Source organism: Lampetra planeri, chromosome 9 (genome assembly GCF_965212315.1).
Source record: "Lampetra planeri chromosome 9, kcLamPlan1.2.h2, whole genome shotgun sequence".
In the NCBI taxonomy this organism is placed as follows: Eukaryota; Metazoa; Chordata; class Hyperoartia; order Petromyzontiformes; family Petromyzontidae; genus Lampetra; species Lampetra planeri.
This window is the reverse complement of record NC_136115.1, coordinates 15638928-15665595: the sequence shown is the minus strand read 5'-3', so window position 1 is coordinate 15665595 and position 26668 is coordinate 15638928. Positions and strand designations below refer to the sequence as shown.

Sequence of the window (26668 nt, the reverse complement as noted above, 5' to 3'; positions counted from 1 at the left end):
CGTGACGGTTTATGCTCCTTGACGAGATCAGCAAAGTATGAACGCCATTATTATTTCATCAGCTGTGTATCGCTGTGTGGAAGCTACCTGGCCTGTCGCTCCATACAATGCTCTCGGCCTTCTTGGTCACAGTTATGCCCTTCTTTCTCTATGCGTACAAGATGTGGAGAACTCGAAAGGAACATCTGCGCCAGTTTGAAACATTCGACACTTCACGTGGCCTCAAAGTGGGCCAAGCATGGCCGTGGTGACGTCAACGCCACTTAGTGGTGAATGGCAGTTGTTGTTTGGCTTGTCGTGTGGTGGTTGAGTCGAGGAATCAATGAGTAAAGGTCACGGGAAGAGTAGCTGCCGTAGCAGCGATGGTAGAGCGATACACAGTTCAATATTGAGCTCAACGCATCTGAATATGTTCCCGTGTGCGTGCCCGCGTCACTCACCTCCACCACGCTCACGGCGTAGCCGCCGGGGCTCAGGAAGGTGGGCACATTGTCGTTCACGTCCAGCACGATGGCGGACAAGTTGAAGGTGGTGGAGCGGGGTGGGGAGCCTCCGTCCAGTGCCATGATCTGCACCCCACGGTGTGCGATGCATAGCGCAGTGTGACGACACGCGTCCCAGTGTGAGGACACGCATCCCGGTGTGACGACACGCATCCTGGTGTCACGAGCTCTGGTAACAAATCCTGATAAGTGGAGCTCTGCTATGAGTGCTCATCTCGCAGTGAGAAGCTCACGGGTTAAAGTCGTGATCAAGGCTCGATTCAGTCTAACATCCCTCTCAGGTTGAGAGAATGACCGACCCCCTGTTTTCATTCCATGGATAGACTGGACCTCACTATGGGAACGTGGAATTTCCATCATTGGCTCACAGCTGCTAATGGATATGCTGTCTCGTTGCCCGTACACGTGGGAAGGGCTCTTCACACTGCATAAGGCAGTTGCTGAAATTGTATTAGAAAAAAATCATGGTGCTTAAATCACAACACCAACATGAGCAAGAGGAAAGTCACAGTCACATTGATAATCTTGGTCACAACAATGGGATTGAAATTGAATTATTTCAAATTTTCTGTCATGCTGTGCAGGTCAATTTTCATGCTGAGATAACGAGTAGTCACTGCTGTAACAGAAAAAAAATTGCCATTAGGGCAAAACTACAGTGATTGGAATGCCTGGGGAGGCAGGGTGGCCACTAACGCTATGAATGTCACCTTTTTGGCAGCATAAATGGAAATGTCCCGTACACTCTGGGCCAAGGCATAAGCAACAGTGATTTTACCACCTTCTGCAAGTCGTGAGCTAGCGCAGAGGATTGCTTTCAATCACATGAACTCCTTCATTTTTCTTGTAAGCCATTAAGGGCACACCATGGTAGCGAGACGTTAACTACCTCGCCTGGTATAAAGAAGGTCGTGTGTTCGATCCCGACCCTGACGCCTGCTGTATATTTGCAGTTTGCATGTTCCCCCGTGGTCGCATGGTTCTCCAGTTTCCCCCCCCCCCCCCACATTTAGAATTAACATGCGTTTAAGAGTATTCATCTGCTATACATTTCCACGTGAAAAGACACTTGGTTGAGCTATCATCTGTGGCAGGGTCGCTTCTGAAAAATAATTGTATAGCTCAGTGGGCCTTACCTGGTTAAAATAAAAATTGTTTCTAGTTTTAGTTTAGTTAACCATCCCACTGTTGGGCAAGGCCTCCTTCCCCAATGTCTACCACTCCACTAAATCTCTTGCCACCTCTTCTGTCCATTGGGCTCCTCCGCATCTTCCCAATCTCCCCCCGCCCCCTCCAACATCTAATGTTCTGTCCACCCCTCTCATTCCCTCTAGAGCCCCCCATTTCATCCCTAATCTGGCCCGTTTGTCATCCGAAGTCCGAGATTGATGCTCTGCCAAGTTCCATTTGAGTTTTTTTCTCCTTGTAAATTGTGTCTGTTATCCGAGCTTTAATTCACAAATCATAATTCATGACGTTGCCCCTTCTCGCCACGTTCAAAGTCCTCCTCTCCGTTGCTCTTTGTCATACTACGAGTAACGCTCATACCGGTTCAATAGCGACAGGCAACCCGTGACCTCAAGGTCATTACTGGCATAATACAAGAACCCATTATTTTCCTTTTCAAACACGTAGGTCATTCATTCATTTTCACTTCATAAAGGTGTTTTTTTCTTCCCCTAAATAAGATCAACTGACTCGTGCTAAATATGATAAAGGAAACATCAAATTACGATTTTACTTTTCACCAAAAGTCTGCTTTGGCCACGTCTACTATTGTGACGCCACTTTCGTTTTGCTGCACAATTACAGGGTTCATTCATCACCATCTGTACGTATGTATGCTGAACTTCTTTCGCACCATACATAGCCAACCGTGCTAATCGGAGGTGTGGGGGAAGGACAACAACCATCTATCATCATCAACCATGACGCCTATTTATTTGAACATTTTCACGCCAGTTCACTTTCAATAATTTCCCTAGATATACAAACGTAATTACGTTACGTTGCTTCCTTCTTACAATGATTAAAATATATTCTGCGAAATTGACGTGTGGAACTGCTTTTCTTATATTTATCTTTAGCCTTGCTTTGCATACCTTGTTTAGTGATTCAATCATTGTGATTGATTGTGGGGTGATGCTTCCCGCCCTGGCTGTCTTGTTTCTGTGCTACACTATTTAAATGTTTGCTACCGTATAAATGTACACTGTACATGCGTGTCACTACGTGTTTGCACTGTGTGTGTCACTGGACACCCTGGACACCCTTGCAAATGAGATGTTCCACTTCCAGGGCTTATCCAGACACAATATTGTACTAAGTACATTCAATGGACAACACCTGGGGACGCAGGCACGTTGAACTGCCGCTTCAGCTCGTTTAACTTTACTTTTTGTATTTCCTTTAATTTTGGGTAGTACAGTAAGCATATTTTTTTTTCTTCCAAATCTGTCATTAGAAGCCTTCAATTTATTGGTTTTTTTATTTCATTTTAACAAATATTTTTTTGACGAATTATTTTATTCAGTAACCTTTACTGCGACCATGCTCGTCTGGCTGTCCAGGCAAGCACCTCAACACGACCAATAATAACACAGCAGCTACACCAAAGCCACTTCTTACCTAACCCCAATCCCATTGTTTTATGTGGGTAAATCGCCTTGAGAGTTTATGAAAGGCGCTATACAAGCTGCAAAAATAAATATTACAATTCAGATTCTTGGGTGAATGAACGATTATGATTTTGTTGTCCTTCCCCCGCACCACCGATGAGCACGGTTGGCTACGTATGGTGCGAAATAAGTTCAACATACATAGACATGCATACGAATTAATGGCCTATTGCTTGACAGGACTGAGGACAGAAGCCCGAGCGAAAACGTCACTGGCGAGAGGGTTGCCCTCCAGTCACTGCGCCACACAAGCCCGCGTGGGTGCGTGTGCGTGCGTGCTCGTTCAGCCAACCCATGGCACCTGCTGGGCTATCCCGTGACGGGCTGTCCCGTGACTTCCTGTCAGCGAGCCTTAGACAGTTCACGTGGTCTCAAAGTGCACGTGGCCTGGCACAGGCGCCGAGGTGACGTCACCGTCACTTCGGGGCGAATGGCAGGTATTGGTATTGGTGTGCTCGTGCGTGTGTTGTCTCACCCGGAGCCAGTATCCCTCGACGGTCTCTCTGTCAAGGGGCTGTGCCACCCGCACCTCCCCACTTCCCGTCAACGTTCTGGAGATGGAAAAGGCCCACCCCGTGTTCCCATCCGCAATCGTGTAGTTCACCTGTGGGTCCAGATGACTCAAGTGAGAATGACGACCCGCCCGCTAGGACCGGTGGGAAAGGCAGTGGCTTCTCTCCTGCACTATGAGTGGAATGCCCGCACAGTGTGAGTGATGGGTAGAGCTGAGATGGGATTGTTTATAACATTGCAACACTGCAATTGAGTTTGGGTCAACACACGTTCACTATACGTGATGTTTCAGTATCAGAAGCAGAAAATGTATATATACTGGAGGAATCCGATGAGCTATAAAGCTCTTTTTCACAGATGTCCAGTAGGGGCACGGGGTAAGAAGGTTACAACAACAAACAGTGCAAAACATGATAGTGCAAAGTACAAGAAAGGTAAACAAATCACCCAAACACACATACAAATAAAATTAAACCATCCCCATCCTACCAGACAAAGCCCACTGAGGCATTAACGAATTTTTCAGAAGCGACCTCGCCACAAATGATAGCTCAACAAAGTGGCCCATCATTTGGACATTTATAGCAGCAAATAATCGAAATAATCTCATACTGACTTCTCATCTCTTACTTTTAAGGCCAGGAATACGAAGGCTGCATTTTAGATTTTCAAGTTTACTTCACGTATAACGATAAAGAGTTAATGTCAATCAGATATGTAGTGTGGAAATGTTTATATTTTCCTCATGTTTATTTCCCCATTTAGCATATATTGTGTGAGTATCACACGTATAACTGCGTTTCAATATGTAGTAATTTTATGCATGAACATAATACTTTATCTAAAAAAATGTTTAGTATGACATTCCTATTAGGTTTTAACACTGCAGAGAAATTACGTTGTTGTGCGTGCATTAATTACCAATACATTTGATTCAAGCCAGGTGCTAGCTCATTGAAATATAACTCACACACAAAAGAGACAATTAATACAAAACGTAAAAAAGAAATTCAAATATTGTTTCAATCTGTTCCTTGGGAAAATGCTTCATTAGTTCCTACAAGTGGTGAGCAATGGAGTGGGTAAGAGGAATGGATCGAAGCAGGAGGTGAGAATGCGGCACTCATCGACGTTGTCAGTGCTGAAATCCAATCGTTCCCATTTGCAAGTCTCCAGAGGCCCTCCTCACCGGTGCTGCACCACGAAGCCCCCCCCCCCCCCCCGCCGTCGCGATGCTGCCATGGGCCACTTATCCGGACGGAGAATACGAAGGTACCGCATGGGCATGACATTAACGCATCTTGCGTGCCCATTAATCTTTCGCGGCTGCTAAATTTACGAGAGAGCCACCACTTTCACGCAAGCCCGCATCCTGGCCGCTCAGGCGATGCGGAGAGGGGGCAATGGTGCCCGGTCAATCGCTCTTAAGTTGGCTATGGTGCAGCTCCCGTCTACCGTCGTTAGATCCTGGGCCCTCTGCGACTGATCTTATGTTCATCAGCACTGGGTTGCGGGTGGCCACTCCTGGTGTGGCCAATTAAAGAAACCACGACACAGGCAGCGTTGTCTCTCCGAACACAGTGAGACAGTGACCTCGATAAAACTCTTAACTCAGATTTAAACATCACATTGTAGAACCCTATTTCCCAAAGCCATAAATATATGCCACGTCGAGACCCTGGGTGTACGGGTGGATATGATATCGAGCGTTGAATTGGACCGGTGAACGCGGGCGACGATAGATGGCTGACTCGGTGAGCTCTAGCGCACGCGCATGAGTGGGCGAGTTAGAATATCATTAGACGGCCGCACGAGAGCCGCCGTGTGAACGCATGAGTGGTTTATTTAATTTCAGTGCGCAGTCCTCTATCCTAGTGCTGATATCATTGAACTGGGTGAATGAGCCTTCTTGAGAAGCCTGTCTGTCTGGTCATGTGTGTGTGTGGAGGGATGGCACGGAAGGGTAGCTGTTAGCGTACTCCGATACGAACCCAGCAACCTGAGTTCAATTCTCACTCATGGCCAACACCAGTGACGATTCTCTGTACTGGTCTTGAGCTTCCCCTAGGTCGACTCAATCTCACCTGGTACGATGTTTCAACATCACCACTAGGGAGACAAAGGCGGCTGGGTGTGGTGCTGGCCACCTATCTCCTCATGTGCCGTGCCAGCCTTCATAGGTGCTCGCTAACAGCACTTGCCCCGACAGTCTGTTACAGGCTATACGGGAAGGGGGGGGGGATCTTTGTGCCCGTGTGTGCGTGAGTGCGTGCACTCACGGTGCCGTTACTGCCGGCGTCGCGGTCCGTGGCATACAGCACGGCGAGCAGCGTGCCCGGGGCGGCGCTCTCCCGCACCTCCACCAACGTCGCACTCCCCGCTTCGAACTCGGGGCTGTTGTCATTCTCGTCCGTCACATTCACGTACACCTAATGGCGACACGCTCCATCGAGTGACAACACGCGCACGCAGGTGCACGCATGGCCCTCTCCACAATGCACTGCTGGGCGAGGCTCTCCCGACGCAGCGTGTCCCGTGAGGGGTCACTCGACCATAATTCACCACGCTGAGCTGGCCAATGCGGTTTTAGTCAAGGCGGGACGCATAGACATTGAAGCGTGGTGCAGTGCAACAATGGATTTTGTTGCACTGCCATCTGTGAACAACACAATAACGATGATCCAAGATACGGTGTACTCTTTTTTACAGGGTATCCTACGTGAGGTGTTTGCCCAGTGCCTTGAGGATTATATAGATGCCTACCTAGAGGCCTATAGAGAGGCTCTCCAGAGACCCCTCGAGTGGAGGTCCTTCCACCAGCAGTGGCATGAGCAAGCAATGGCAGGGCTGCACCTTTCCTGTCAAATTTCAGATCCTCTCTAAGACTCATCTTGCCCCTCCCATTGCCACTCACGAGTCTCCATCACAACACGTCCAGTATAAAAATGTCATTACTATGTCACTGGACCACACGTATGTTTTCGTTTCTCTGTGCTCAGGTGACATTAACATTTAATTGGAGCAAAGCTGCGATATATTCCCATAATCACCACAGCAAACATAAGCACCAGGTTTATTGGTGAGCATGCATTAGCTCAGCACACTGCAAGCGCAAACGCACACACACACATGTAAACGCGCGTACTCGGACACATCCACTTACACACACATGCACTCGCACACAAACAAAGCACACTTTTACCTTCTGCACATTTATCAGAAGTTCCATGTCATGTAGGGACATTCAGAGAACAAAACATTAAAATTGGGAAAAAAAGCAATTGAACCCAAGGTGGCGGTTGTTCACCCACACTACTGTGCCTCACATTTCCATTCAGCTCGTATCGTGGGCCTTGTTGTGCACAAATGGAACGCCGAGTGTAATATACGAGGGGTGGCCGTAGGTCGGGGGACACCGGAGGATCGCTATTGCCACCGCCGTTCTCCCGGATGCTGGAGAGAGCTGTGGGGCGCGGAAATTGCCTCGTTTATTTTATCCCGCGACATCGCCTCCGTTGAGGGCCATCCGTGGGCTGCGGCGGCATTAATTCACGTGGCGAGAACGGAGCATCGCCGCTCATCGGCACGTGCCAGCTTCCCGAATTCGCCCATTCTATGTCTGTCACCCCCCCCAACGTTTCATCCCAACCGACTCCCGTCCGTAAGCGCCTTCCACTAATATATATATATATTTTTTTTATCGGAAACCACTCGTTGTGTAACTGAAGCAATACATTTTTTTTTTATCGGAGCTGAACCCTCGGCGCTGCGGTCGGTCTGGGTAGACGACGAACGCTCGGCATTGTACGTGCGCGAGCGAAACCGAGCGAAGTAACTCACCACGGCGATGGCCTCCCGGGGCCCCCCGTCCCGCGAGAGCACGGTGAGCACGTAGGAGTCCGTGGCCTCGCGGTCCAACGCCACCTGGGTCGTGATCTCTCCCTGCAGGGCGGCAATTAATTTCGCGTTATCGCTGCAACAAACGTACAAAGATGCCCTCCCTGTATTTATATACATTTGTTGAACTTCTTTTGCACCACACGTAGCCAACCGTGCTAATTGGAGGAGTGGGGGGAAGGACAACTAAACACAAAAACTGTTCTAAAGAAATTCGTTTTCAACCTAGTGGCTTCTTAATATCGGAAGAGTATTGCAGAGTTCCAGACGGCTAAAGAAGCGCATCTGAAACGGTCTGTATAAGCTGCTGAGGCAAGTGCTGATAGTGAGCACCTTTTAAGGGCAGAATGGCACATGAGGCGGATGGTGTGTCTAGAACCACGCCCCACCAGCTTTTTCTCACCGGTGATCATGTTTTGACACTGCGCTCGAGACTGGCTGAGTTGACTTAGGCGAGGATCGGTTCTGATATTGTTGGCCACTGTTATGAGCTGTGGTTGGAAATGCAACCCAGATGGCTGAGTTCGCAGTGCAGTGCACTCAACACGATTCCACCACGCCAAGCGTGCACGCATGCACGCACATACACACAGCCACACTTCTGTATGAAGCCCAGCATGAATTCGGATTTACGGTGCTTAAATGGGCACAGAGGTGTTGTAAACAAGGCAATTCCAATTCACGGAAATTGGCGAGGGACACCCAAGATTGTTAGGCTGCGCAAAGTGTTTTATTTTTGTAAGTTTTTCACTCTGGATATAAATGTGCCATACACGAAAGAACCAAAGAGTAATTGCCATACATGCTACGGTAACAGTGGATCTTTAAAGCGCAGGGTGTGATGGCTTTTGGAACAGCGCATCCAAGCTGCCTTAACAAATACGATTTGTTCGCGAGTGATGGCCGAGAACCCGCACTGCACAAATAGCCCCACGCAATTAAACGACGCAGTCCGAAGCAACGTAAAGGTAATGAGATCTCGGAGCAGAAGCCAGTTTATTGTAGATGCTCCAGCTTGAGCGTCATAAAACTAGCAGCATGCCACCACCACTAACGACGACATCTTTTTTCAAGTTCATTCGTTCATTATGGCAATGCTGTCAAAACTAGAGCCCTTGACACGACAGTCCCTTCATGGAAGGGTGTTCTGAAAGTGAGACACGGGACACACTGAATTGCTTTATGGGCAGTATTACATGCCTTCAAACCCTCAACAATTACAACAATTATGTCCTTTACCCGCGCGACCGATGAAGACGTGTGACCGCTAGATGTCTGTGTGTGAGGATCCTGAGCAATTCTCATCAAGCAATGCTCGTTTTTTACACAGCCACAATGTGTATAATTTTCTGTGATATTTGCTTATTGTTGCTATGATTTAGCCATAACCATGTTTTAATGATTTCTTTGCGAAAACACAATTTCGGGAAAATGTTCAACGCAAATTTTGCCTCGCAGAAAATTTTCTTCAACTAAATAACGATAAGTGTTCTCTTAGTTGGGATAAAAAAACAATTACCTCACAACATCAGCAATCAACTGTCCATCTAGTTGATTCTGATCTCTGTATAAGTCAACAGGCACAAAATCTGGGTTTCATTCTCGACTCTAACCTCTCCTTTTATTTTCACATTTTCCTTTATGGTGGGAGAGCTGCATAACATCCTGCCTTAGCACCTCGTCGTGATATTGTTATTATTATTTTTTTCTATCTACGTGGCTTTACCGAAAGACCCAAAGAATATGAATTGATGCATTTGTAAGTTGCAGGCTCGCCTACCGCAATTCTCTGTTATTTGGTCTTCCTTCGTCTCTCACCCAACGTGTGCAGGACGTTCAAAACGCAGCTGCAAGAGTACTCATTCGTACCCATAAGCATCATCATCATATTACAGCCATTTTACCATCCCTCAACTGGGCACCGATTCAGTCCGGAATCACCTTCAAGGCTGCAGTCACTCTTTTAAAAATTATGCTGGGCTAGCTGCTCCCTATTTTTCCCCTCTGATTTCAGTTTACTCTGCCCTCCCTGGTTTCTCCGTTCATCTTCTCTACGTCTGCTCTCCACCCCAAAAAAAACCCTCAAAACCACTGGTGGACGAGCTTTCTCAAGCGCAGCCCCCACAGTCTGGAATACACTCCCATGCCAGATGCGACAAATCGACTCCATCGCATTCTTATTCAAATGCGAACTAAAGGCCTTTTTTTAATTAATCCGGGCATATGCTGATAAAAAAGAAATCACATTTTGGACAATGACCGATTGGTCTAAATTAGTCGTAACATTTTGGCACTCCACTCCACCGCCCCTCCTGTGAAGGTGTCCTGGCTTGAGTGACACAGTGGGATTGTGCTCTGAGATGTGTAGACCGAATGGACTCATTTCTCTGTGGTGATAACTTTCTTGCTGTTTGTGCCTTTTGTATTCGTGCCATTTCTTAATTTTTCTTCTCTCAGGGTTTTCATTTGCTTGGTAACAATAATAATGATTATTATTATAAGAAATATTTATTTGCCCATGATAAGTCATGGTGCATCTCAATACTATTGTAACAGGTTCCGGAGACACTTGTAGAGGTAACTTCTTTATTACAACACAACACTCCAACAGTCCTGATACTCTGTTACAGCCTAGGTACACAGCCTAGGTACACAGCCTAGATACTCTACTCTGGCTACGCTCTGGAACTCGCCCTCCCAAGGTCGTAGAGTCGGGAGTTCCAGAGTCCCACCACTCGCTCTCACAACATCCCAGGGTCTTCAGATGGCTGGTCGTGGGTCTTGGGTCTTGAGTTACAACTGGCCCCGATCGTCTAAGGAGCTCCCCTTTTATGCCTAGTCCAACGAGGGGTGGGGCCGTGTGCGCCACCAGACATCCCACAGAGCACACACAGCCCCCCCCCCCGTTGGCGGCGCCAAAAGGCTTAAGCGCCTGGGAACCCAACGCCTGGCGCCCAGAGGCTTAAACGTCTGGACCCCCTGGGAACCCAGTGCCTGGCGCCCAGAGGCTTAAGCGTCTGGACCCGCCCGGGAACCCAGAGCCCCCAGCAGCCCCTCCCTTCTTATGTCACTACATTACCCCCCTCTACGTAGCCTCCAGCCGACCCGGCTCTCAAAAAAAAATACAATTGTACAATAAATTATTTGTTAACCATCAGAATAAGTGTGTGACAAATCAAGAAAAAAAAATGAGAAGAAAGTGCCTCTCCCCCTCCTGTGGTCACCGATGCAGAACAACACTGTATAAACACATATATGCAGGATTAACGCACGCCCCAATCGCCCACTATACATGATGGCAAGGTGAGTGGCGTAGCGTTGGGACGAAAGTTCGTGGGCGGGGGTCATGAAAATCGTTTGAGTTTTGAGCAAGTCCGAGTGGCAGGTCCATCGGTCGCGACGGAGGCGGGAGGGGACCGACGACCCGCTGTTGCGCTTGTGTCCTGGGTCGCTGATCCCGCGGGCAAGCTTGTTCCCACTGGGTCGGCCGTGGCGGGTTTCATTCCCAAGGCACCTGAGGGCGGGACAGCGGGACCTGCCCGAGAGTTAGAAGCAGCATCATCGCGGCGCGGCTCGTCAGACATGTCGCGCTCTCGGCCCCGGAGAAGTGAAGGAGGTGTGTAGAGTTGAATGTAAGGTTTTAGACGTGACGGGTGCACGAACCAACGTCGCTTGCCATGCTGGATCCTGACACACTGCGGGCGGAGAACGCGAATAATAACAACCGGGCCTCTCCAAGGCTTATCCAGTTTTGAGGAAGTAGCCAATGGTACCTGCGGGCAGTGGAGCCAGGCGCGGTCCCCTTCTACCCAAACGTGGCTGGACGTGCGGAGATTCTGCAACCGCTCGTTGGCAAGCTGACGGGCTTCTGAGTTATTTTGAGCAGCCTCCCGGGCATCCACGAGACGACGCACATTAGCACGGATGTGGTCGGCAATCTTAGCCTTAGGTGCGGGCTGTTTAATGTGCAATTGTACGTCGATCGGGGGGCAAACCTCCCTACCATACATAAGATAGAATGGCGAGTACCCCGTGGCAGCATGGGGCGCCATTCTATAGGCGGCCAAGACACCAGGTATGTGGAGATCCCAATCAGTCTGTGACTCAGACACCTGGTGGCTTAGCATGGAGGTAAGTGTCCTATGTAATCGCTCGACCATACCGTCAGTCTGGGGGTGATATGGCGAGGTGCGAATTTTGTGTGTCCCTAGCAGGTTGCACACATCTCGCAACAGGGTGGAGGAGAAATTTTTCCCTTGGTCAGTCAGCAGGCATTCGGGAGCACCCTTATCAAGGACGTAGCCCTGGAAAAAGGCTTCTGTAATGGCTGCTGCAGACTGGTTGGGGAGTGGCCAGGCCATGGCCCATCGGGTAAAATATTCGACCCCAACCAAAAGGTACTTACTACCCCGAGGAGTAGCGGGAAACGGACCCAAAATATCCAATGCGACGATCTCATTGACCCGGGAAACCTTAACGGATTGGAGCGGCGGGCAGGACGGCCTAGCAGGTGGTTTCCGCCGTGCACATTCTGTGCAACCTTGCACAAGGTCAGCCACATCGTTTGACATGCCCGGCCAGAAAAATTCCAATTGGATTTTAGCTAGTGTTTTCTGAACACCCAAGTGCAAGAGGCGACTGTGGGTTTCCCACACAAGTCACCCCCGCAGGGAGGTGGGCACCACCAATGTGTGGGATTGGGACCCCCCATCCCAATGCATGAGGACGCCTTCCCGGATGACATATGATACGGGGCCCCCCTGCCCCCTGTGACCCTCGGCATCCCTAGCGCGGCGTCTCAATTTGAGGAGGGAGACGTCTTCCATCTGAAGACGTCCCCAGTCGTCCAACCCGAGGCCCAGCAATGCGTCCTGCGGAACTTGCGTGGAGGAAGCCCCGTGGTCCCCGACACCATCCCAGGCCACGGCCGCAAGGGATGGGGGCGGTACCCCGTCAGGCTGCCTACAACGCCCCGCACCCAAAAAACAAGCACAGCGCCCATTGTTCGGCAGTTGCGACAACCCGTCGGCGTTCCCGTGTTGAATCCCCTTGCGGTAAATGACAGTGAACGCAAAGTCCTGGAGGATCTCGAGCCAACGCGAGAGCTGTCCAGATGGTTGGTCCACTCGCAAGGCGTATTGTAGCGCCGCGTGGTCGGAGCGTACTGTGAAATGCCTGCCATACACGTATGGCCTGTACTGCTTTATGAAAAAAAACGATAGCAAGCAATTCGCGGCGCGTCACGCAGTAACGTTGCTCCGCGGGCGACAGCACCCTGCTGCCATAGGCGACGACGCGCTCCACTCCATTGACAATTTGCGACAGCACCCCTCCAATTCCGGTGTTGCTGCCGTCTGTATCCAGAATGAACGGAGTGGTAAAATCTGGATAAGACAGGGTAGGAGCATCGACCAGTGCTTTTCGGACGGCATTGAACGATGCCTGTTCTAACTCTCCCCAGCGGAATTTGACCCCTTTGGCCGTTAATGCGTGGAGGGGCTTCGCGATGGATGCGAATCCCGCAACAAATCGTCGATAATATGAGGCGAAGCCGATTAAACTCCGCACCTCCCCAACAGAGGTAGGAGTTGGCCATGAGCTCACGCAATTTGTCTTTTCGGGGTCCGTGGCAATTCCAGAGCGGCTGACAATATGGCCCAAATAACGAACAGAATCCCTCATGAGGTGGCACTTTTGCGGTTTGAATTTGAGGTTAGCCGCTCGCATTTTAAGGAAAACTGCCTTCAATCGCGTGAGGTGTTCATCAAAAGTTTTGCTGAACACGATTACATCGTCGAGGTAGATTAGGCAAGAATCCCACTGGAGCCCAGCGAGGACCAGCTTCATCAGGCGCCGGAACGTCGCGGGGGCCGAGTGAAGACCCATGGGAAGTCTGTTGAATTGGAACAGTCCCTGCGGCGTGCGAAAGGCCGTCTTTGGTTTGGATGCGTCATCAAGGGGTAGCTGCCAAAACCCCGAGAGGAGATCCAAGGTGGAGAAGTAGTGCGCACCTGCTAAGGCATCGAGCGACTCGTTCATCCTGGGAAGCGGGTAGGCGTCGGTCACAAATCTTATTAAGTTTCCTGAAGTCAACACAAAAGCGGAGGCTCCCGTCGTGCTTCTTAACAAGAACGATCGGCGCCCCCCATGGGCTATTTGATGGCGCAATGACATCGGCCGCCAACATATCGTTGACGGCCACCCGTACATGTTCCTTTTCGGCCGGGCTCAACCGGAATGGGTTTTGACGAATTGGAGCGGCATCACCCGTGTCGATGTGGTGGCTTAGCAATTTAGTGCAGCCAATGTCGAATTTGCTTTGACTGAAAACATCGGCGAAATCGCTCAGCAGCGTGCGTAATTTAGCATGCTGTAATGGTGACAAATCGGCAGAAGTGGAGCAAAGCGCGTCGAGCCATCCTGTGTCAGGACCTGGCTTGGCAACGGAAGAGGACTCGCCCCCTACGTGACCCACGATCACATCTTCTGGCGAGGCTGGCGTCACGTGAGCAAGCACCATTCCCTGACAGATAACGGCCGTTTCCAATCCCGCGTTAAGGACCTGGATAAAGGGGTCGTGGTCGCTTCGCACGAGTGTTTGTGCACACACGAGGTCCGACACCCGCTCAGCTGAACGCGAAGGCCCGATCACAGCACCCCCCATGAACGCGTCGTAATCAAGGGGTTTACGAAACCGGAGGGGAACTAACATCTGAGAGCCGGGAGGAATGTGAGTTGTGCACGCCGCCAACGCCTGCACCGTCGTAGATGCGGAGTGCAACCGAGTGGGTGTGGGTAGGAAGGCCATGCGTCGGCCGGAGGGGAGCTCAATACACCCTTTGTTAATGAGAATTTTAATGGGCATCTTCCCCAAAAAATCTGTTCCGAGGAGGCACGGAACGGCGAGGGTTGATGAGACCAAAATGGGCCCAACTAATTGGACGTCAGCAATGCGGATCTGAGCATTGATCCGTCCGGTGATGCGCAACGAACCCCCATTTGCGGCATAGCATGGCACATCAACTGGCTGCAAGGGACGGCATGTATCGGGCAGAATGTTATAAATTATGTCTGAAATGATGGTCGCCGACGCACCCGTATCGATCAACATACGAACATCAACGCCCTCGATGGAACCCACTACGGCAGAGGACCCTGCCGCCGCGGCAACGACCCTAGGCCAACTCGGACCATTGACCTGGTCCGAGCGCCTGGTTGTTCAATGATGGGCCCGAATCCCCCTCCTCCGAAGCATGACCCCCCTGTGTGGTGTGAGGGTGCGTGCTTGTTGTAAGTGGGGGCCGAGAGTGCGAGGTGTCGTGACTCGCCTGGGTATGCCGAGGATACGGTGGTGGCCGAGGCGCCGGAGGTCCTGAAGTCCGGCGTCGGGGGACCCGGCAGCCGGACGCCACATGGCCCCGAAGGCCACAGTTGTGGCAGACGATGGACGCCCCATCCTGGCGCGAAATTGGCCGGTCCCGCTGGTGGTGATCTCGCTGGGATCGCCAGTTGGACGATCCGCGATTTTCTGTTGCCGCGAAGGCCTGATGAGGCCCCGAATGCACGTCATAGGCTTGTGCATCAGGTGGGCCTGCGCAGGCGGCGATGGTTGTGTCCTCATCGCAATGTAGGTGTGCTTGGATGCACCTGGCAGCACGTAGCGACGTGAAGTCGTCGTCGTCGTCGGCTGTCGGCATGGCAACTCGAAGCTGGCGGGCCAAGCTCATGAGCTTCTGCAGCACGAGTGACTCCACAGCGTCTTCATCCATGCGAGGGTAGGCAACCCGCGCCATGGCCAGCAGCGCGCTGCGGTACCCCATCGCCGACTCGGAGGCCTTCTTCCTCCTCGCATCGAAGCGGTGACGTGCTTCGGACGGGGGTCCATAAATCAGCCGCATCTGATGAAGGGCATCCGTGAGCGTGGCACGTTTCGCCCGTGGCACCGCAAGGAGTGCTGCGAGGGAGTCGTCGTCGAGCATGGCCGGGAGGCCCTGGAGCGCTTCATACTCCGACCAGCCGGACGTCTCTATAAGAGAGACAAACCGGCGTTCGAACGCTGCCCACTCACCTCCCTCTGAAGAAAATGCCTTGAGTGCCGGCAGGCGCTGCTGGACGTGAGCCAAGCGCTCGTTGCCTGGCAACCCGGCTGAAGCTGGCTTCGCGTTCCCAGCGCTGTCACTCGGCGGTGAGGGACGCAGCGCTGATGACGCGGCGTTGCTAGGTTGCAAACAGCTGTCACCCGGCGGTGAGGGACGCAGCGCTGATGACGCGGCGTCGTCGGGTTGGCACACGCTGGGCCCGGAAGTGACGTTGCTCCCAGCGGTCATTGCTCCCCCGGCAGAAGTGACGACACACCCGGATGTATTTGCGGCGGGAACGGCTGCCATCTTTGTGTGGGAGCCGGTGGAATGGCACGGCCGCTGCGCCGCCTCTCTCCCTCCTGTCTCCGCCTGTGAGCGACGCATGTCGTCCAGGATGGAGACGGTGGCGTGGAGCAGCTCGGTGAGGCGAAGCAGCGTTTCCTCCATTGCTGCTCCTGACGCTGGAGGAGGATCGGCAGGTGTGGTGGACGACTGCTCAGCCGGCGGTGCGGCGTCGTTGTCGGCCCAAGTTGGCAGCCCCGTCGCCGCTTGCTCTTCAACATCGCCGTCAGGACTGAAGGTACGTGGCTTACTTCTTGTCTCCATTGCCACTTCTGACGCCAAATGTAACAGGTTCCGGAGACACTTGTAGAGGTAACTTCTTTATTACAACACAACACTCCAACAGTCCTGATACTCTGTTACAGCCTAGGTACACAGCCTAGGTACACAGCCTAGATACTCTACTCTGGCTACGCTCTGGAACTCGCCCTCCAAAGGTCGTAGAGTCGGGAGTTCCAGAGTCCCACCACTCGCTCTCACAACATCCCAGGGTCTTCAGATTGCTGGTCGTGGGTCTTGGGTCTTGAGTTACAACTGGCCCCGATCGTCTAGGGAGCTCCCCTTTTTATGCCTAGTCCAACGAGGGGTGGGGCCGTGTGCGCCACCAGACATCCCACAGAGCACACACAGCCCCCCCCCCCCGTTGGCGGCGCCAAAAGGCTTAAGCGCCTGGTAACCCAACGCCTGGCGCCCAGAGGCTTAAGCGTCTGGACCCCCTGGGAACCCAGAGCCCCCAGCAGCCCCTCCCTTCTTATGTCACTACACTATATCCGAAGGTTCCTACTCACCAAATGCTAAATTCACTTTTTTGGGCACAAGATTTGTTTGACTAATTCAAGATACAATGACTGTTAAATTTCGATTTAAAGCTTTTGTGACTGCAGGGATTCATCTTCTTGGTTCTTTCGGTAAAGTTACGTAGAAGGGAAATAATAAAATAAAAATAAAACATAATAAAATACAATTCTCACGACGTTTCGGCCACAACGCAAGGAGCCGTCCTCAGGTGAAGAACAGGTCTGTCGTAAAGACAGCGTCTGAATGAGCACCACCATGCTTGGCAACGTATATTTAATCTGGGTTGGAGGGGATAGGGCGCCTTGACAAATGAATTTGCATATCAAGAGGAATTTAGCATATTTATGGGAAATGCAGATATGGGATTAGTCACTACTTATGGAATGCGTAGGAGGTGGGGGGGGTTTCAAAGTCATATTATGCCCGTGCATTATGTAGGATTAGCAGCATCAAAGGGAGGGAGTAGGGTTAGCAGTAATAAAGGGAAGGAATTTTAATAGTAAGGAGCTGCAGAGTGGCAGCCTAGGAATGGAGCGCGTACCATAGACGGGCACCAAGGAGATGGAGTGATGAAATCAGCTTGTGTGCAGGTTATTGCACCACAGGATCGCGAGAGGTAGCGGCAGCTTTGGGGGGGCCTTCATTTGGGTGCCGTGGTCGCGAGATACTAACTCCCTCTCCTGGTATACAGGAGGTTGTGGGTTCAATCCCGACGCTGACGCCTGCTGTATATTTTCATCTTCTCCCCACGGCCGTGTGGAATTTTCTCTGGGTCCTCCGGTTTTTCCCTCCACATTGAGAAACATACGTTTATAGCATTTGGCTGCTATAAATGTCCAAGTGATTATCCAATTCGTTGAGCTATCATTTGTAACCAGGTCGTTTCTGAAAAGAGCTATATAGCCCAGTGGGCCTTACCTGGTAAAGCAAGAAAATGTTTAGTTGATAGTTTAATAGTTAAATTTAGCAGTGGATTACCCCATGGCTAATGATTGGATTACAATTGACTTTTAAACCATATTCCCACCACAAGTGTAGTTGCAATACAAATTTAACTGCCGCAAAATAAGAAAAACTTCTGTGGGCAGGTTCTAATTGCGCCTGCTGCCCGCTGTGGCAGCAGCAGTGGTGGTGGCAGTGGCGGTGGAGGTGGTGGTGGCGGCGAGAGATGGCGACGGGGCCTGTGCCACGGCGGTGGTGGCAGCGGCGTCTCACGGTGAGGTTGTTGAGGCGGAAGAGCGCTGCGGCTTTGGCGTCGGTGTCAGGGTCGAGGCGGTACGAAATCATGGCGAGGGCGTCGGCCGAGCGGGCGGCCACGCGCACCACGACGGTGCCAGGCACCGCGGCCTCGCTCAGCGCTGCTTGGTACGCGGCGCGCGAGAAGGACAGCTTCTCGTCGAGTTCGTTCTGCAGTGACACCCGCAGCTCGCACGACGCCGTGTGGAACGGGGGAGCCTGGTCGGTGGCCACCACCTGCGGAAGGAGGAAACAAACAAACCCGAGTGGCAGGACGAGACGTCGACACTCCCTTAGAGCCCGCAGGAGCCGTCCGGCCAAGGGGTGTCAGCCAATACGAGGGGGCGGTGTGACCAGCACCACAGCCAACTGCGTTCGTCACCCCATTGCTTGGTACTCATTTAAGGCTGAGTTGACCTCACGGAGGCTCGTGGCAGATTCACAAAACACTCACCGCTGATGTTAGCCATGGCCAGGAATTGAACTCGGGGCATTGGGTTATGAGAGCGGTATGATAACGCGACACTACCGCTCCCCGTATCCGGCGCATGCTGTGAGAGCCCATGGAGGTTGTTACTGCATGCAAGGTGGTGGTGTCACAAGAATCACATCTAACTACCTTAGCCGACTCCATGCTAGCATTTACACTCTGCACTGGGTACTCATTTGAGGCTGAACTGACATAGGGACGCTCTAGGACGGGTGCAGATACTACTTCCCACTGATAAAGTGTGGCTTAAAATTGAAATCGATTGTAATGCAAGTGTGCAAACCACTGCCCCACACGCTGAGACAACGATGTTTAGTTTGATTCTAGTAACAATTGGAAAACTACCCCATACAATGCAATATATACACAACTAATTTACAGCCTTTCGTCAATCCACAACTGGATGAAGGAAACCCCCATGCCGTGTAGGCCGTGAGGTTTATTTGCTTAAGTGACTTTTGCAATGTTCAAAATTACCCTGTTCCTTAGCAAGGGTTTGTACTCCTGCCCCGACTTAGAAGTCATAAGCCACCACGAATTTTTGCACACAAGCTGTCTCACCTGGGCATGGGTCCCAGAAAACGATCTGGCTACTCTGGTGGGCCGCGATTTGGGAAGTTTTGGGAACCGCTGTTTCTAAACGACAGTCGAGCAAGCAGCTCGCAACTTGCTTGGGGGTTCACTCAGCCCATCATCCCTCCATGTTCGATTAAAATGAGTACCACTTTTTAGGGAAGTCAACAGTGGTTGTTGTATGTGTAGACTCGCCCCTGCCATAGGAGCATGACGTTTTAACCATTGGCTCAGGGCTGTAAAGGAGATGAGCACCAATGCCTCAATGCTCATATGAGCAGGAAATGGCTTTGACTTTGACTTGTGGACTAAAAGCAATAAAACAGGCCACGTGCGTGCACTCACCATAGCTGGCCCTGGGAAGGATAATCGGTTTAAGTACCACTCTGAGCAACACTGGGAGCTGCGATTGGTGCTTAGCGAGGAGCACCGAGCTCTTCCACAGGAACTCGGCCCTCCAGGGTGACACTGGACCTTTAATAACCTGTTAGGCTCGCGCTAATGCCCTCAACAACTGCCTCGCACAGCTGTAAAGGAGCCGAATAGGGCAATAAAAGCAGTTCAAGTGTGCTGCACGGTAATCAAGGATAATAATTAAGGAACATTAGCGCAGGTAACGGTTTCGACCACGTGCGGTGGCAGTTGTCCCGTCCACGTATATGAGGAGAGTGCGAGCGTTGCAATGCTTCTTAAGATTGCCACGGGAGATTAGACCAAGCACAATGAGGCACTGGCAGCGGATGAGCGAGGGAAGGTGCCAGTTGAAGGCTCCTAATGCTGCGCCCAGTATGGCGCGGCACGCGCATTGCGGCGGGCTAAGCCGTAGGATTTTGCCGTTGCTATGGAGGGATTGACGTGAATGCAATATCATAAAAAAATACACCGACGCCAAATAATGATTTGTACAATTTGGGCGGCAGAGTGGCATGCCAACAACATTGAGGTTTGATTGTTCCCGCGTTGGCGAGGTGTTATCTCCCTCGCCTCGTATACGGAAGAACTTGGGTTCGATCCCTACCCTGACACCTGTATATTTGTAGTTTGCATATTCTACCCGTGGTCACGTGTATTTTTCTCCAGGTCCTCCGGTTTTTCCCTCCACATTTAGAATAATGTATTTAGAGTATTTGGCGGATATAAATTTCCGCGTGAAAAGCCACTCCGTTGAGGTATCATTTGTGGCCAGGTCGATTCTGAAAAATAGCTATATAGCTCAGTGGGCCTTACATGGTAAAATAAAAAGTTTAGTTGAATCGTTTTAGTTTTAACTCGGGCACTTTTCTGAGCGGAGTTTGAGTGTTCTGCCCCTGTTCTATATGGGTTTCTTTCGGGTTTTCTGGTTTCCTCCCAAAACAAAAAAACGTACAATTTGACTGGTATTGGCCAACCATCCCAAAGCTGTGAATTTATAGGCAAATTACTTGATTGGGATCACACGAAGCAACATTACCCCCACTCACAAACTTGGCAGGACAAACTCCTGAAAAAAGAGTCTTCGGACAGTTAGGCAGTCATGGGTAAACAATCATAGTAATAAAAGCCCCAAAAAATGCATGGCTCTATTTTCAGTACCCAAAATGTTTTATACTGCATTCAAATAAGAATTGGAGGAGCATATCAAAGTGTGCCGATTTGAAACCAGCCATCAGAAAATATTTTTAATATTTAATTCTCATCAGGCCTCATGGTGATAGGTGCTTGTTAACTCTATTTGCTACGAAGAAGGGTATTGTACGAAACGTCAGCTATTATATAAATTTTAATGCTACAGTGTTATTGACGAACATGTAGAGGTTGTATTGTTAATTGTGCTTGTGCACCACTCCCAATGCAGCGTCATCAAAAAAAAAAAAACTTAATCTCGCTGAGGCTTTCCTGGTTAAATTATGAATTACTATTATTATTGTAAAGTTCTTCATCTTTCCCACCGACAAAAATGCGGGTCAGCAGTTTCAGGGCAGAATCGAGCGTGTGTAGCAATTGGGGACGTGGCTCGTGTCTTCAGTTTTTGGCCGAGTGATTGAGGGATTTTGACCCAGATTCTGATGTCACGTTCCCTCTCCCACCTCCACACCGAGCACACAATGATGAGAAAGTACGATTTTACCACCAACCCCGCACACCTCCGTCGCCGTTTCTCCACCTTCAGGGGTTTATAAGGCACAGAAGAGCATCTAAATAATCTAATGTAGCAACGAAACACAATCAGCATCTCAGGATGCTGTCACAGCTGTTTGTGTTAAAATGGGCTATCCCTCAACTGCGTTTCATTGAAAACAATTGGTGCTGTGAACTCCATTTTCTAGGTTACATAGCCAATCTTATTCAATCCTGCTTGTTAACCCAGGTCATCCTTGCAAAAGAGGCAATGTTTCATTGTCTCGATGGGTTTATTTAATCTCTTGGTTAACTAAAGGAGACTACGGCTGGTGTAGCATTCGCAATATTCAATATCACACGTGCTTCTTAAACACTTGACTTGTATACAGGATATACACACAAACTCATTGATCCCGGATTATCTTCATGGACTCTTGGGACAAATGCTGTAAGCACAAAGCACCTATTAAGGCTGGCAGGCAATGATGAAGTGGTACGGCTAACACGTAGCCTAACCACCTTTGTTTCCCCAGCACTAATATTGATACCACGCATCATTGTTAATGTATTCCGAGTTGGCCTGAATCAGTCCAGGTTGAGTTTCTGGTCGTGGATGGATTGTCAGGGATCACACCCAGACTGCAGGGATCACAACAGAATTCATTCACCACCACGTAGTCACTCCCAGCTTGATGGTACATTAACAACCGCCATTTGCCACTAAGTGGCGGTGACATCACCACGGCGCTTGTTCAGGCTAAGTGCAATTTAATGCCACGTGAATCGTTCAACCCCCGCTGGCAGTAGGTCACGGGACAGACCCAGGTGCCATGGATTGACTGACTGAAATGTTATGGGTTGACTGACTGAGGTACATTAACACACACAGACACAGGTATACAGGGTTATTATATAGCAGGATCGTGGGAGATGGTGACAGCTTTGAGATGCCTTCATCCAGCAGCAGATTGACTATGGCTGATGTTGATGCCTCTGCATTTCATCATTCACATTCACAGCTTATTTTGTATAGGTAACTTGCTTTGTCTATGTTGTACAAATTGTAAAAACCAGCATGGCATTTTCATGCATGGTCGCGAATCACTATTCACGGGGCGCGACTTGGTGCACGCACGGTGAAGAGTGGGAACCGACGTTACTTGACAAATCGGCGTGATGTTACAACACCGGCCAAGCGGTGTGCCGAGCGAACGCCGCGGCGTCGCACCATGAGCAGGTATTCAGGGCGCGTCTCATAGTCGATCGGCGCCACCGTCACGATGAGGCCCGTGCTCTCGTCGATGCCGAACGTGTCGTTTCCTCCGGACGCGATGGAGTAGCGCACGGTCCCCGCGTCGCCTGCAGTGGTGACACGCGACCACAAACCGGCTCTCAACGCGGTACTCCCACCGTAGCAGCACCCAGAGCCCAGAGTCGAGGGCCAGGGGCTGCTCGTGGCTTCAGTGAGGGGAGGCCTCAGCCTTCTATTTCAAGGTTTTATTGCTTTCCATAGGCGGAGTTTGACTTCTATATTTGGGGTGGGGGAGGGGGGTTCGCTTTTTCCCTCACATTAGGAATTGCGGGTGCATGTAATAAATGTTTTTTTCCTATTTGTAAACTACTGAAACTAAATTAATAAAGGTGTCTAGTTTGGGCAGGACGTTGCTCCCCCGTGCCCCCTCTTAAACTCCGCCCATGTCGCTTTCCAGCTGAGGCAGAAGATGTTAATGTATTTATTCTGTCCGTCCATCCATCTATAACGAGGGGCACTGTAAGACTCGTCAAGATAGTTCAATATGCGATCATTCAATATCTCCGATTGGCTATGTATGGTGTGAAAGAAGTTTAACATAATACAACATGAACAAAATGTTATTATAAAGTGATGTCGCTATTCGGAACCCATTGAAAACTGACCTAACTGATTAAATGGTTTCCCAAATCATGAAGGTACCAATTGCCACAGTTTTTGAAGTAGGCCATAAAATACTGGAATTGAACCCATGTCACCAGAATTATAGTGCATGAAGTATTTTTTATATCATTGTTTTTTAGCACAGGCCCAAAGGCACAAATGCCAAATTAAACATCACACAATTGGCATACACAACACAAATGCAAATATACCCTCTGTAGTCTTAAGTCCAGCATGGTGGAAGCACCATTGCTGGCCACCTTTATGTCCTCAGTGGTGAGGTGTACACTCTGAAGCAGGTACCCCTTTAAGGGAGGTCCAAAACCAGTTCAGATATCTTTCACCACTGATGTTATCTGTGGCAAGAAATCAAACTGAGGTCACTGGGTTAATAGCACGGTGTACGAACCACTACAGCACCACTCTCCCATTATATGCACACACACACGTGCACGTCACACACACCCAGGTCACGGTCCATTGCTTTGACGACGATAACCGAGGTGCCCACGCCGGCCGTCTCGCGTAGGCCCGTGCGGACGTACTGCTGCTGCGCGAACGTCGGCGCCTCGTCGTTCACATCCTCCACCACCACCGTCACCTAGCAACCGCACGGTGCACAGGCCCGCCAACTTCATTAGGCCGGCGCTGCTTCGCAACCGCACGGTCGCAAGCGAGCACCCTCCCGGGCTGCCAGCGCCGATGGCTGGCCGACTCCCACGCTCGCTGGCCTCTGCGCACGCTTCCTCTTGGCAAGCAGCCACTCGCAGCGCTAACCTTGCCAGCAGCAAAGCGCCGTGGCATTTATCGCCACCAATAAACTTCACAACGGCAACTGTTGACTGCACTCACTCTTGTTGTTCTGTGGCTGTGCCGCAAATTCCCTGTGCGGCCAATGGGGAACTGGCGTACACTGAATAATAATTCTCAATGTAAAAAAGTGAAGGAAATTAATTTAAAATGTCTTTGCATTTTGTAGTGCCTGCCAATTATATTTTATTTTCTCCTGGCAGATGTATGCTGAGCTCCATGCTTGGCGTGCTGAATAAAAATCCCAAAGTCTGTCAAGTGCTCAATCACAAGATCTACACTGTGATTATACGCCTGTCCAGGAAAGTTCCACCATTGTCAAGACACATCAAGGGATTATTCCTGTGTACATTTTGGCCAAATTATTTGGAGTGTATCATTGTGTGTGGAAGGAAACCACTAGTGTCTGGGGAAAACCCACTTGTGGAAGGGGAGAATGCTCAACCTTTACCATGTCAGCCTGTCAGCAAGCCGTACTTCCCCTCCAGACACCTCATTAACCGCTGAGTTGGTCTCGACGTTTCACCCTTTCACTCTGCGTGACACGGTGTCACCGTATTCCCGTGCATGTGCGGCTCTGGCTACTTGCTCCGCAGGCCTCTATAACCCTCGCATCTCAAAGCGCGACGGCTCAGCTCCGAGCACCCCCGCACATTCGCGCCGCGTGAGATGACGTGAACTCCCGCGGGGACCTCTCCCTGCGACCTCCCAGCACTTGCTTACGGCGCCGGTGAACCCCCCCCCTCCTCCTTCACCTCGCCCTCCACCTCCCCCCCCACCTCCCCCAGCGACTCCTCACCCGGATGATGCTGCTGAGCCCCACGCTGTCATTGTTGAAGGCCTCCACCTGCAGCACGTGCAGGGCCACCGTCTCGCGGTCCAGCGGCGTTGCGCCGCGAGAAATGAGTCCGCTGCTCACGTTCACCAAGAAGATGCCGTCTTGGTTGCCTGCGGAGATGGAGTCGGTGGCGCGAAGGCACAGAGACCAGTGCAGGATTGTAATATGAATGTATATGTGGTTATTCCAATTGTACTATCTGTAACCGCGTGATCAGATGAAACAATGTCCAGCACATACCAGTGCATCACCATCTCACGTTAGAGAACAAACTGCAGAAGGAGATTTAAAAAAAAAAACTACTTCTGAGATCCTTTTAAGTTACCTCTTGCCCATAAAAGGGGCACTTTATTTTTGCATACACCCTCATAAAGATGTTTATAACGTGGGAATCAAACGAATATATTTTATTCTTAGATCTGAAGTTTTACTACTTGAGAATGTGGATTAGTAGCGGGTGGCCTAGCCCAGGTTTCAAGCCCAGGCCAAGCCACCTGGCCACTCCCAGTGGATGTCCCTTCAGCCCAACTCTCGAGTCCTGGGGCTTGCTGGTTTCGGAGCATTGCAGCTAAACGCACTTCATCCTCTGAAGAGTTAAGAGCTGAAAATGCAGAGTAAAACTGTGGATAAGGATGTTGACACTGTTGCAGATGTGTGTGTTTTGATTGATGCAATATTGGCTGTGCGGTATTGAGTCGGGAATGGGATTTTAAATGAGGGGGAGCAGGGCAGCGAACGCTTCACCTGAAATGATTCTGTACCAGACTCTGCCGTTGATGCCCTCGTCGATATCGTTCGCCTGGACCTGCAGGCCACTCAGAGTCGCGCCGTCAGTGTAACCCCTTCCTCTCCCGGCGTCTCGAGAGGAAGTTGTCATTTATACATTAAAATTATGTTTTACATTTAATACCAAAACAAAAGTGTAATGTCACTCTCACGACAAACACATGCTTTGCCTGTAAATCAGATGTGTACTACGTAGCTTACATATGAACAAAAACAAAGCTCCCCCATACAGCCTTCAACAGACTGTTGGGGCCAAGTGCTGTTAGTGAGTGAGCACCTATGAAGGCTGGCATAACACACGAGGGTGGTGGGTGGCCAACACCAAGCCCGGCAGCCTTTGTCTCTCTAGTGGCGATGTTTACACATCGCATCAGGTGCTAATTTGAGGCTGAGTCGACCAAGGTGAGGCCCAGGACCGGTTCAGATAATCGTCACTGGTGTTGGCCGTGAGCTGAAATCGAACTCGGGTCGCCGGATTCGTAGCACAGCGCAGCGCTAACTGTTACTGCTCCACTAAGCACTGCAACACTCGCTCACGTATAACAACAACAACCGCCATTCGCCACTGAGTGGCAGTGACGTCACCACGACGCTTGTGCCAGGCCAAGTGCACCATGAGGCCACGTGAAGTGTCGAACGCCCGCTGGCAGGAGGTCACGGGGCAGACCCAGGTGCCACGGGTCGACTGACCGAGATGACCGAGATGACTGGCTGATGCACCACCTGTGCCCCCTACTGTACCAACTTGCTGTGCTTTAGCCACCCGGCGCTCCGCTCGTTGTTGTGAGCGTCGCTCCTCCACCCTCCGTTGTTGTTGGAGGGCGACTGCCTCCAACTGCCCAGTAGCGTCCTTCACGAGCCTCCTCCACAGAGGCCGATCTTGACACCGCTGGTACCAGTCATCGGCAAGTCCACTCAGCTCCACGTCCTCCTGTATCACATCACTCCATCTCTTCTCTAGCCCGTGCCGCGCCCGTTTAGCCCCCTCGATCCGGCCGAACAAAAGCTGTTAAGGCATGCGGTGGCTGGGCATGCGGGCTCCATGACCCAGCCAACGCAGCCTTGCCTGCCGGAGGAGCTCACCGATGGGACTTTGCCCAGATCTTTC

The 26668-nt window shown here is 50.7% G+C and overlaps 2 protein-coding genes across 2 annotated transcripts in view; one reads left to right on the top strand and one right to left on the bottom strand.

Moving 5' to 3' along the window:
- The window catches only part of CDH23 (cadherin related 23), a 264190-nt gene that overhangs the window by 78333 nt on the left and 159189 nt on the right, over positions 1-26668 (bottom strand). Inside the window, exons 29-37 of the mRNA XM_078597759.1 lie at positions 25519-25579; positions 24736-24884; positions 23592-23727; positions 22440-22570; positions 18028-18285; positions 7535-7636; positions 5974-6123; positions 3657-3785; positions 441-569 (exon numbers count right to left, since the gene is read on the bottom strand). Of these exons, the coding sequence (XP_078453885.1) occupies positions 441-569; positions 3657-3785; positions 5974-6123; positions 7535-7636; positions 18028-18285; positions 22440-22570; positions 23592-23727; positions 24736-24884; positions 25519-25579 (1245 nt within the window). The remainder of the gene's footprint in view (positions 1-440; positions 570-3656; positions 3786-5973; positions 6124-7534; positions 7637-18027; positions 18286-22439; positions 22571-23591; positions 23728-24735; positions 24885-25518; positions 25580-26668) is intronic.
- On the top strand, positions 15945-25681 carry LOC144720736 (uncharacterized). Its single transcript, XM_078597757.1, has 3 exons — positions 15945-16252; positions 17901-18028; positions 24725-25681. The coding sequence occupies exons 1-3, from the start codon at positions 16055-16057 to the stop codon at positions 24741-24743; spliced, it is 345 nt and encodes a 114-aa protein (XP_078453883.1). The 5' UTR covers positions 15945-16054; the 3' UTR covers positions 24744-25681.

Excerpts from the sequence above, each read along its gene's own strand:
- LOC144720736 (XM_078597757.1), top strand. The coding sequence starts at position 16,055 with ATGTCGTCCAGGATGGAGACGGTGGCGTGGAGCAGCTCGGTGAGGCGA. Across the intron at positions 16,253-17,900 it reads CATCGCCGTCAGGACTGAAG|GTTCTAATTGCGCCTGCTGC; the intron begins GTACGTGGCTTA and ends TTCTGTGGGCAG.